At 42.7% G+C, this 12,718-nt stretch overlaps 1 protein-coding gene across 1 annotated transcript in view; it reads right to left on the bottom strand.

The window, feature by feature from the left end:
* The window catches only part of dop1a (DOP1 leucine zipper like protein A), a 29,060-nt gene extending 16,423 nt beyond the window's left edge, over positions 1-12,637 (bottom strand). Inside the window, exons 1-14 of the mRNA XM_018757298.2 lie at positions 12,177-12,637; positions 10,445-10,628; positions 10,094-10,275; positions 8,161-8,331; positions 7,658-7,847; positions 6,791-6,889; positions 6,572-6,671; positions 5,199-5,308; positions 4,252-4,366; positions 2,813-2,933; positions 2,474-2,593; positions 2,150-2,258; positions 1,481-1,510; positions 766-984 (exon numbers count right to left, since the gene is read on the bottom strand). Of these exons, the coding sequence (XP_018612814.2) occupies positions 766-984; positions 1,481-1,510; positions 2,150-2,258; positions 2,474-2,593; positions 2,813-2,933; positions 4,252-4,366; positions 5,199-5,308; positions 6,572-6,671; positions 6,791-6,889; positions 7,658-7,847; positions 8,161-8,331; positions 10,094-10,275; positions 10,445-10,582 (1,704 nt within the window). The 5' untranslated portion in view covers positions 10,583-10,628; positions 12,177-12,637. The remainder of the gene's footprint in view (positions 1-765; positions 985-1,480; positions 1,511-2,149; positions 2,259-2,473; positions 2,594-2,812; positions 2,934-4,251; positions 4,367-5,198; positions 5,309-6,571; positions 6,672-6,790; positions 6,890-7,657; positions 7,848-8,160; positions 8,332-10,093; positions 10,276-10,444; positions 10,629-12,176) is intronic.
* Between the last annotated feature and the right edge of the window lie 81 nt (positions 12,638-12,718).

Raw genomic sequence — 12,718 nt, 5'->3', positions numbered from 1 at the left:
TGTGATCAGTAGACATGAACTAAGTCAGCAAGTTGAATTAAGGAGTAATGTGTAAAATTAGTGAAAAGATATAACAAAGCTCTGTTACACAATGCAGCTGTCATTCATGTTAACTTTATATATCCTTATGGTTTATATAATACAATACAAGGGGGGGGTCTGCAACTTATGATGATGCTAACTTATGACGAGGTCATCGGAACGAAACCCTTGTGTAAATCAAGGAATACCTGTACTTAAGTTTAGAGCAGTATATAGTCTGTAGCAGTTTGTAACATTAAGAAACTAAGTGTAGAAAATGCTATTTAAGGTACAGGTAGGTATTGTACAGCAGATAGAGCAGTTGCCAGACATAACGAGAAAATATTAGGAATCAAAATATAAGGTTGAATGACCATCATAAATTCAAATTATTGTAACTTTCATATGTCATAAGAGAAGCATCACTTGTAAATAAGCTGGAAAAGTCTATATCTTTGAAATTTGACCATTTGTTAGACTAGTAGTCAATGTATATACCTTTAGGAACAAATCCAGTCTATAAAAACAGTCTGATGTATCAGTGTGTGCGAAGTTAGTGACACAAAGAGTGCTAGTGTTAGACTGATTCATGCCCGAGTTTGAATGCAGTGTTCCTTCATAGTGTGTCTACATACTATACAAAATGGCAGTGTCTTGAGCTATGGGTTTAAGATCCCACCTTTACCAACCATACCACCTCCATTTTCCACAGCACCACCCTCAGGCACAATGCCTGCATCATACCCGCTTCTCTTCCTTATGACCAGTTGAGGTCGAGGGTCCCGGGGTGGTGGCTAGCGGGGACACCAGAGGGGGCTGCACCTTGCTGAGGATTTTGGAGCAGAGGCGCAGGCAGTGGGTGAGCTCGCCCAGGTCAAGTGCCTCCAGGTTAGATGTGAGAGCTGACACCATGCGCAGCAGCAGCTGGGGGAGGTGCTCTGTCTGGATCTCAATGTATGTCTCCTGAAGGGGGAAGTCAGTGCGACAAGTTAGAGATCAAAGAGCTAGACAAGGTGCTTCATTTTCTAGTGCTGTTTGACTCATTAGTATTCATTCAGTGGCAGTATCACTAGCTTATTGGTTGTACCTCTATGATAAATATCTGAAGGTAGTTTTTTTTTAATCCTTATCATATTAACTACAAAAAAGCATTACATATGCAAGAAACACAGATGTCACATTACTTAACTTATGTATACTGATAACGGGACTTCCACTAGGAATTAACATCACATGCAAAACAGCCGTTTCACTGGGCTGCAGACACCTTCAAGCTCTTGGTATGAAACTGCTATAACTATTACCACTGAGCATCAGTGTAGATCTTCACAGACTAGTTTACCTTCATGTACCTCATAAGTGCTACAGAGAAGAAAGCTCTAGGAGCCGCAGTGCAGACCCAGGGAAGCGACAGAGAAGAGACGGAAGGAAGAAGTAGTAGTGTAGGAAGGCACTGTACCTGGCAGATCACGCGCATGCTTCTAGTTGGCTTGGAAGAGAGAAAGCAAAGTTCAACAGAGAGGAGCAAGAACAGTACAGACCAGAACCTCGCAGAAGCACGCAACCTTACCCCCCGAACACACACATATATACTTAGTCATATACGAAGAAGTATATACACCCTCACAGAGACTCAGACATGAACTGACTGACAAAGAAGGACCCAGAAAGACAAACATACACACACACAGCAGTAGTGAGAAAATACACCACTTATAAATTAACAGCAAAAATCAACTGAAGTTCAGCAAACTTCAAAATTCACAGCATAATACAGACATCTATTTTTATCAATAGCATCTAATCCTGTAATGATCAGCCATTATAGAAAATTTCTTGAAGGAAAATACAGGCTTTCAACTGATGTTTCCAAACTGCAGTCCTATAAAACAGACACACCAAGGTAAAGAAAAGACAAATCCAAGAACTGTACGTTCAACCACACTAAATCAATAAAACACAAAGAAATATACTTTCATACAGTGCGTGCAACAGTGATCGTCTGTATGTGCATGTGTATGTCTAAAAGTATGAAGATGGGAACGTATACAGCATAGTTGTACAAACGTGTTTTTTTGGGAGAAAACATGTTTAAGTGATTGCATGCATTTGAGTGAAACAGACTCACCAGAGACACAATGTCCAACAGGAAATCCACCAGCTGACAGAACTCCAGCAGTGAAGGATCTGAAACCTCTGAGCTCCCAGCATGCCCAGTCTGGGATCTGTGTGTTCGCCTGGGCAGAGAGTGATTAGAGTTATCTAACTTACTGCAGGCTCTCTCAGGGGCACACTGAGAAATCACAACACAACATGACCCCACAACTATGATAAAACTTGGCAATGAAGGGTCAGCAGTTCTTTCATGTCAGCAAGATACCCACTCTGGAATATTTTTACACAAGAGGAGAAGGACACACACACACACACACACACACACACACACACACACCTGCAGCAGTCCTCAAACCAGCGTGCCATATAGTCCCACATGTAGTACGGCTCAAATGAGTTGAAGAGGAGATTGGCCGTTTTTATCAACTCAGCTGTCTTCTTGTTCTCGCGTAGTTTGCTACCAAAAATCACAGCAGAGATTAAATTCAGAGAACACAAATTCATAGCGGTGAGGAATGTAATCCATATGATCATATAGACAAGCAGCCAAATACCACAGCTTAGAAAGAAGCCAGGTCAATTATTTGTATTAGCATTTACTCACATACATAAATAATGCAATTAATGTAGCCTACATATACTCTCACATGCACAGGTTTTCATGACTGGTGTTTACCTGCTAAGCTGTGTGTGGTCCTTGCTGAATGCACTCTGGTTTTGTAGGTCTAGCTCAGTTCGACACTGTGTGTGTAGGGTCCGGAATACCTCAATCAAAACATCTTCTAAAATGGCAGGACCTGAAACAAAAAGCATTATAACACAGGCTACTCATCTGTACTGCACAATTGTGAGAAAGAAGTTTTGAACCCTTTGGAATTGTCGGGATTGCTGGATTAATGGATTTCATATGATCTCTTCACTTTTTTTGGTAATAACAGATTTAGAGCATGATTAAATAAACAGCATACACAAAATTCTACACTATCTTTATTAAACATATTGTTAAAATTTTCTAGATAAAGAACAGAAAAAGTATGTGACCCTCTAGAAAGAGGGTAATTGGAACCAGGGTTTTATATTAAAAAGATGACAAATAGGTGTGGATTTGAGGTTCTCCACCTCTGACAATACTGGTCATTCGTTGCTCAGAACAGAGACCTGTCGGAGCTAAACATGGTCTGATGAAAAGCTTTTAGTGAAAGAGCTGTTGAAGCTCATAAAACTGGAAAGGGCAGCAAAAGCTTAGTGGCTTAAAACAGAAGTTCTGCATTGTGACTGCCCTGACCTCAGTCCAGCAAAAATGTTGCAACATGATGTGAAGCAAGCTCTTCATGAAAGATATCCCATAAATGTACATTAAACAATTCTGTAAAAAGAAATGTGCCAAAATACTTCCTAAACTGTTGCACAGGTCTGACCAACAGCTACACAAAGCATTTGGATGAGGTAACTGAAACTCAAGGAGGTTCCATCCATTATTAAATTTAAGGGATCACTTTTTTCCTCACCTTAGATCTCAATTATTTCAACACAATATAGCATTTAATATATGAAATATACAATTTTGTGCATGCTATATCATATATTTTTTAGAAGCCCATCATGCAGAAATTCAGATAATTCCAAAAGTTTCACAAACTTTTCCACCCAAAAGTATATAAACATAAGTACATAAACAGAAACACAATTACAATTAGAGGGCAGTTGGTAGCGTAATGGTTAGAGCTGCTGTCTTTGTACTCAAAGGCCATGGAATCCCACCTGCAACTGCAGTACCACTGAGCAAGGTACTTACTCAAAAGTGCGCCAGTAAAATTACTCAGCTGTATAAATGGGTAAATAACTGTACGTAGCTTAACAGTTATATATAAAAATATACTTTACTACTCTACTAATTTATTCATCTAGCTGATTCTTTGACATCAGCTAGATGAATAAATTAGTAGAGTACTAAAGTATATTTTTATATTTGAGTATGTATAATATTGTGGGTGGGCACCTCATACAAAAATACCAAAAAAGTGAAATACAGCATTTACTGTATGCCAGGGTCTGGGTAATCCATTAGTAACACTGAGTGAGTGAGTGAGTTAGCGAGTGAGTGAAGACACGTACCCAGCTCTGGCTTGTCCAGTAGGCTGATGAGGATCCGAAAGGGTTTCAAGTCATGCATCAGGACACTCTCCTCCTCCCCACCTCGGGCCTTCCCTTGCAGGATTCCCACCATTGCCTGAAACAGGTCCCCAGACAGAGTTTCTAGATATGGAGTTGCAAACCTTGGACCCTGCCAACCCCTCCACCTGAGCCCTGTACTGTGACTGGCAGAGTCACTGAAGGCCACACGCTGACCCAGCAGATTTACTTGTATGCATTTACCATATTCTCTGTGGACAATCCCCCTATCTAACTGGATTAACCATTTTTCTAAAAGTTTGATTTTTTCCAAGCCAGGAAGTTTTAAATCACTGGAGTTGAAGTAACAGCCCCAAAGTCTTGTGTTTAATCAGAGTGCTGATCTGTCTCTCTGGAGTGTGCAATTTGTGTGTGCACATGTGTGCTGCCCTTACGCTTTAAACATTACATTAGCTGATGTGCACTGGAGCAAACAGTCCCTGCAGTACCCTGTCCTCCCACCGGGGGAGCTCCAACAAGTAGCCTCAACCAGATGGCAACAAAAACAGACTAAAAAGAGCCTGTCGAGCAGCAAGCCGCAGACTCTGGAGTGATGGGAATTTCTAACCCACCGCCTAGCAATATGAGCATTGAAACACACCATCCCTATGGGGTCTCTATCCAGGATACCAGCCAGGCAGGCACACAAGTCAGACTCTGGCTACAGGGAGGTAAGTAGCATGCTGACCTTACACAGGGTTACAAAGGGAGTGTATCGTGCCGCAGAGAGTTTAAAATTGTGCACTTGCGCTATATTCTGTGCATATTGCTAACACGTAATGTGTTTTTGCATGTGTACTCTATACCCAGCGGCTGATTCATATGTAGAGTATGAGGGGAATCTTGTGCCTTTATCATGCAGTGTATAATTCTGCAGATGCATGGCCTACCTGCACTAGCATGTCCTTAGAGAAAGTGTTAAAGTAGTCTGTAGCATGCTCCTCGGGACTGCTGAGCCGGGTGTTGCGAGGTCCTGTTATCACCCCATTGTTATCAAAACCTAGGAAAAGAATGACATACAGCAATTACACAGGCTTCACACACTAAATGATAAAATCCAACAAACATACACACAATACACATACCCCACACATACACATCACCACACAGACTACCCAGTAAAGAAGAGTACACACAGGTACAGTCTACCCTTACATAACGCGGTCCTGTACAATGAAAACCTGCTAGAATGACTCATGAAAGTATATACGCTTTTTCATGAACAGGAGTTATTATTTAGTACAACAGTCTGTATCAGATATTTTGGGATAGAAATACACTCTTGAGAGTATAAAACCCTTCAATGATTTCTGCAGTTTATTTTAGGGTAAACAGAAATAGATTTGAGCCTGGGCCCTTTGAGTGCAAAGTGGCTGCTCTAACCACTAATCTACCTGCTCCCTTTTAATACTATCTTTTAAAAGTAAATGTTAAGCACATAACTATTTTAATAATTTCTTTGGCCTTTATAACATTAATACCCTTACACTAGCGTAACTAAACCATAATCTCATGATCAAAAGAAGAATCACCTAATAAACTACACAGCACCTGTAACAGCACAGTGACAGCATGCTTTGGCAGTGATCATGTGAATTATAGTTCTTTATAGCACAAACATCCACACGCCAAATGAGCAAAATCTCAGTCCAGGGTGTACCCCGGCTCATGCCCTAAGCTTCTAGGATCAGGTCCAGACCTCCGTGACCCTAGATTGGACAAACTTAATGTTGGTGTTGCCACTGTTGTGCAAAAAATACGTTTTACTAACTGACTATCGTTAACAGTAGTCTAAGCTGTGGTCATAGGTATCTGGAGTTTGAGGTAGAAGTACAGGGCACTAGGCTAGAGTATACCAGGCACTTTTATTTTTGTATTTTAACTAATTGTAAGTAACATATTTTATCTAGGGAACCAATTATAAGTAATTTGATCCCCTTGCAACAAGAATTTGCTGAAGGGGAGGATTTCATAGAATGATTGAACCTCGTTATGTGAGGGACGAGTGCACGTGAAACTCACAAAAGCACTCAATATTTACACCCATAGACTCAAAAACATTAATAACCCCAAAGCATATAAAATCAAAAAGTGAAATAGCTCAACATTAACAAAGACCCATAAAACTTACCAGCCATATTTCAAAGCGATGTGCAAGGAGAAACAGAGGAAAGCAGGAAATAAATGTGTTTCCTATACACATTGTTCTAATGCAATAACCATGTCTCACAGCAGTGCAGAGGAAAGTGTAAGCGTGTCTCACCGAGCACCCAGGCATACAGTCTGCGGTTCAGTGACATGTCTCTTCGAAGAACCACATGCAACGCTGCCGACAGAATCCGGATCATGTCTGGACGAGTTGCCTACATCAGCACACCAGAGGCACATAAACCACAGGCTTGACTCCACACAGGACACGTGATTTGTGTTATCAGCGATACCTGACTTATGTCTGACAAGTTCTCACAATGAGAGCGAGTACCTGACTCATATGGAATGGGAAACAGAAGAGAATGAGGTCCAGGGTACTCCTCTGGACCAAAACACTGGAGTCCTGCACTGACGTGCTAACAGCTTCCACCTGAAAATCAGCCAGAACAAACAGAACCGGGTCACAGCTGAACATCAGCATCCAAGCCTCATTGCATCAGTGCGTTCTTCTCCCTGAGCGTGGCCAGTCCAAGTTATTTCTTCATTGTCATACTGTTGTACTGTAATCTTTAGATAGTTCATGTCTTTGTCCAAGGCAATTTACAGTGTCATACTTTACATTGATTTTTCGGAAACCTTCAGCTTGCACTTCAGCTTACATTTATTTACTTAGCAGATGCTTTTTTTTAATCAAAAGGTTCTTCTCTGAGATGTACGTCGCTTTCTCAGAGAAGAACCTTATAAATATGAAGGAAGTGAAGAGAGTAGATGTTAGAACTTGGAGCAGTTCTAACATCTACTCTATTCACTTCCTTCATATTCATAAGGTTCTAAGATTTGCAAGAGAAAACCGGTCTGGTGGACACATTTGTTCAGATTCCACCACTTCCCACCCCATCACACTATTTACGTATAACGCTGATGCTTTTCTCCAGAGTGGCTTACAATGTTAACTACATACAGTGATTACAGTTACGAGGGCTAACTGAGAAGTCCGGAGACTATGTCTGTTATAGTGCATCTAAAGGTTCTTTGAGGCTGGGCACCTCTTCCTTTTAAATTAGCTTCCTTTACCCTCTATATACTTCTTGCAGAGCTCCAAAACCTTCTCAAAGATGTCCATCAGTTAATTCTTTGACATTGTCTCCAAGGCAACAGTTGTGAAATGTGAGATGAGCGAAAGAACACACAGGCCTACCATGAGTTCGATGTCATTTCCCATGACATAAAGCTGATCCTCCATGGAAAGCTTGCGATTGAGGTGGAGCAAGACAAAGGTAATGCCAGGGAGTCGCACCGCTGGGCTGGTCAGAATGCTGCCCCACAGGGCACTGTAGAAGGCACACTGCTCCACAGCTGCTGCCACTTTCTCCAACAGTGTGTTGGTTCTGGGGAGATAAGGACAGAAATTTAGATATTTATGTCAGTAAAAAGTGAAACGACATCTCTAACACTAGGAAGACATTCATTCTCTGACAGCATTTTGATCAGCCTGCCATCTCATCTACAGTCTTCATTTAAACAAAACAAAACATGGAAGCTGCACAACCATCCATCATCGTCATCAACAACCGCTTGTCCTAAGCGGGGTCATGGCAAGCCGGAACCTTACCCTAACTTGTAAATATGCTATTGTATTCTTATCTGATTATGCACAAATAAGGCAATTAGGAATAAAACAGGGTGGAATACACCCCTCACCTGTCATAGTACTCGGAGCCCTCTTCTAGACCAGGGAGGACCCCAGTGAGCAACCCTTGCAGACCAGGCTTCAGCGTCTTCCCCAGAGGCAGGTAGTAGGTTTCGTACAGGCTAAGCAGAGCAGGCTTGACGGACATAGCAGCATTGGAGAGCAGGGGAAAGAGGCCGGAGCTGGGGAGGGAGAAAAGGGCACAAGTGACCCAAAAAGCAAAATGGACAGCCACAGCCTTCCGACTGTTCATTTTAACAACCTGTACAGGCTGCCTGTAATTCACAGCCTGCCAGCTAGATTCATCATGGACAGACGTTGTACCCATTTGTATTTCACAAAATATCCACAACAAGTAAACCCTGTACAAGAAGACATCCCTGGGATACCTAAGCCAAGTGCAGGGCTCAGTATTAATTCTCTGCTGGATGAAACTTTGATGATCCCATAAAATTTTGCACATGTTCACTTTGGAATATATTGGAAAGATAAAAAAGTCAATGACCATTTTCCTTTATTTTTGACGAATTTGGGCATATTCTGGCGGGAAAACCCATCTTGACAAAAAAAACTCAACGCAACCAGTGACACCAAATGGTTTACTTATTATGACTGCTGTCATGATTTTGCATTCAATTTCTTAATATTTTAATTTCAATATTGAGAATGATTCCACCTGTACAATTATGAAACCTTAAGTAAACTGTCTTTCCTGGCCAGTCAGATACCTGTTAAAGTCTGGCCCTAATGTGCATTTACAGGAAGAGTTCTTTGGCTCACCTTGCCCCCATATAGGACCAGGTAGTGGACTTTGGCCAACATAGCCAAAGCACTTGTACAGGAACATGTACTAGCTACACTTAAGAACCCTTCATAGGAGGAGATTTTTAACCAGTGTACTCCATTTACCTTCACAAGAGGGCCTTGGTCAAATTAAACTATGCAGAAAAAGTATTCACCCAACTGCTAGAGGAAGTGCCAGGGTAGCACATGTATGTGCTTATGGAAATTAAGGTTCTTGCCTAACCCAGACTTTACATCTACTTTCATTCATTTAGAAGATGCTTTTCTCCAAAGAAACTTCCAGTAAACACTATGTAGTGTTATCAGTTCACACTTATTCACCCAAGGTGTCTTACACTGCTAGATACAATACTGTGCAAAAGTCTTAGGCACTTAGATGTTTCACAAAAATGTTTTAGACGGTTATTTAATGTCTCCTACATTAGTGTCACTGGGAAAGAGCATATTTTAGATTTCCAAGCATTCCTTCTGCAAAAAGTTACAGTATTACAGCAAAGGTTTTGTATGTTGTTAAAGAAACAAAGTACACACACAGAGTCTGAAACCACTTATCGCAAGCGGGGTCGCGGCGAACCGGAGCCTAACCCGGCAACACGGGGTGCAAGGTTGGAAGGGGAGGGGACGCCAGTCCATTGCAAGGCACCCCAAGCAGAACTCCAACCCCAGACCGGCCAGAGGGCGGGACCCGGCCAAGCCCATCACGCCAAGCGGTTGTTGACGATGGATGGTTACTAAGCTTTGTAGGAAGTTTATTAATTAATACCATTATTTTTGGAAGCATTCTCACTTTACAGCTTTTTTCCTTAAGTGCCTAAAACTTTTGCACAGTACTTTACACTACTTACAATGAGTCACTTATTCATACACCAGTGAAACACACTTTGTCACTCACCCACGCACAATACAGATGACTTTTAGAGTCACTAGTTCACCTGAATAGCAAGTGATTGGACTGTGGGAGGAAACCGGAGCACCTAGAAGAAACCCACGCAGACATGGGGAGAACATGCAAACTCCACAGAGACTGAGCGAGGGTCAAACCCACGTCCTCTCATACCCCCAAGGCGCTGTGCCACCTTTGGCTAGTGTACCCTGTCCACCTGTACGCCCAGAGCTCAGCAGCTCTTCTAGTTCACTTACCTGTACAAGAAAAGATCCTTGGCAAGTCGCTTGGGTCCAATTATCTTGAAGATGATCTCATAGGTCTCGAGGGCCTTGCGGTGGACGCCACTGGGAAGGGCAGGGTGAAGGCACTGGGCCAAACGCTTTCCAATTGTAAGCTTTTTGGGCACAACCTGGTACTTGGCATTGTTTTGCAACACCTGAAAAAGAACATAAAAAGAAATGAATATTTTACAATTTCACTAATTTGCAGGTGCAATATGAGTCAACTGGGGTATGACAACTATACGGTGTTGTTATTATGACTTTCTCCCAGAGTGAATTACAAGGCATATATAACAATTGCATCGTTCGTGATGAGTTCATCACCTTGTTCAGTTTGCCCAGTGCTGAGATAAGATCTGCCCATTCACTGGAGTACTCAAAATTCTTCAGGGCCTTGTCTACAGCAGCTACATAGTTGCGGTACTTTGAGTCACTGAGCAGCTCCAGCTCCTCTGCATTCATCCTCCTGTGTGGTACCACTACAGCTCAGTGTCAGCTCACATGCCACCTAGGAACAGGAAAAACCCCACAGTTCAGTGTCAGATGCAATGTTATAAGCCCACACACACCCATAAATGTTATGGAAAAAAGATAATACTGAGCCATGCCCTGAGCCAAAACACATAAACCACTGACAGACAGTGATTTGAGTAATTAACACGTAAACGCAAACAAGTAATAAAGTTCAGGGATCAAAGTGCCATCTGTTAGAAATAACTTTACTGAAAATGTAGCAGCATGACCAGACGGACCTGAGTGAGATGGTGAGATCTAGCAAAGGCAGCTGAAGGACAAAGAGCTCACAATCAGCAGACACTCTGAATAAGTAACGTACGTCATCCGTATTTAAGAAAATGACTAACAACACGTACGTCAACGGACACCCATTCCTTAGAGGGGTCACACAGTGAGCAAGGTCAGAATGTGGCCTGCTGACTCCCTGTGTAACAGACAGTTCATCTGAGTGACATGTGCATTCATGTTGTTCCCCACAGATGGGGTAGGAAGTGCTCAGCTTGAATCTCAAAACCTGCTTTTACTAGTTACGTTGCATGGCCACATTAAAACACACTTGAGAAACTGAAAATGTATTTTAATGCTTTATCTAAGTGTTGAAACACAAACAATACAAAAAAATGTACGCAAAGTCATGAACTGCCATCTACTGGGCAGAATCTGCAGTTTCTCACCACTGCAAATTAATTGCACCCAACTTGAAACAATTGTTCAGTAGATTAAAAACTACTTTAGACAAACAAGAACACACTGTACTTCCTATGAGATGTACATCGCTTTAGACGAAAGCGTCTGCTAAATGAATGAATCCAAATGTAGGAATAAAAACACCACCTGCAGTGTTCATCGTAGTAACAACCCTCAATTTCAACTTTACATTCCGTTTTTCCTCCATTACATATTTATACATCTAGCAGTCTTCTGCAAAGATTATTAACTAGTAGTACCACCAATTTAATCTGACAGTATAACAGATGGAACTGCTGCCTATGGATCTGAACATCACAGGTTTGAACCCTGCATACAGCTGTAGTACCACTGAGCAAGGTACCTACCCTAAATTGCACCAGTAAAATTACCCAGCTGCATAAATGGATAAGCAGCTGTAGAGAGATCTGGAGAAAAGTCTCAGCTGAGTGCATAAATGTAGACACTGTGAGATGCTATGCTCATTTGTAGATGTGGCTCCTGCAACTCCAGCTGTGCACATGATGTGGGGATGATGTGTAGTATTATGATGCTGATGAGTAGATGTTTGGAGGATGTGTTGGTTTGTAGATGTGACTCCTGCAGCTACAACCAGTTGCACACATACTAGTGTAAAATGACACAGAAATGAAGAGGGGATGATCATGCTGCACAGCATTGTGTAGATGACCATGACGATGTGCAGATGTGTCGATTTGTAAACGTGACTGCGCGGCTACTGCCTGCTGATCAAGTCCAGCCCGACACGACAGCTGAGCCATCATGTCATTCGCCAGCGTCGTTCAGCTGTAAACAGCCAACAGCGCGCCGCTCCCACATGACGCGGGCTTACCGTTGCCACTGCACCATGGACCACAGTAAGTTCTGAAGCGAACGGGTTTCGCTCAGTCCTGTTAGGGACACCGGAGAGCCCGGTGCGTGTGGGGGTCCTGTCAGCGCTGTCGCTCCAGGAAACGACGGGCCCCGCTGAGGAGGAGGAGGAAAGCGACGAACAGCAAACAACACGACGAACCACGACGACGAGGACGACGTGTTCCGACGGAGCTCGTCGCCCCACGCGTTTCCCGCCCGCTGTCCTGCCGGAAAAAAAAAGCGCCAGAAGCGCGCGGACCCCCGACTGCGGCGACGAGCCCGGTCGCTCCACACACAAAGCGCCGACGGGAGAACTGACAGCTCCCAGAAGCCCTCGCGGGCGCCCGCGTGCGCCTCTCCGTCGTGTCCGCTGTCGCGCGCGTACAGGAGAAAGGTTCTGCTTCACCTCCTTCGAAGTCAAGAAAAATATCCAGAAATACGTTCCAAAAATATGTAAATTAATAAAAATTGAAAATTTATTACCATCACGCAGAATTATGCCGGCGTAGATCATAATATTGC

Source organism: Scleropages formosus, chromosome 8, assembly GCF_900964775.1.
Source record: "Scleropages formosus chromosome 8, fSclFor1.1, whole genome shotgun sequence".
In the NCBI taxonomy this organism is placed as follows: Eukaryota; Metazoa; Chordata; class Actinopteri; order Osteoglossiformes; family Osteoglossidae; genus Scleropages; species Scleropages formosus.
This window is presented reverse-complemented; position numbering and strand designations above follow the sequence as displayed.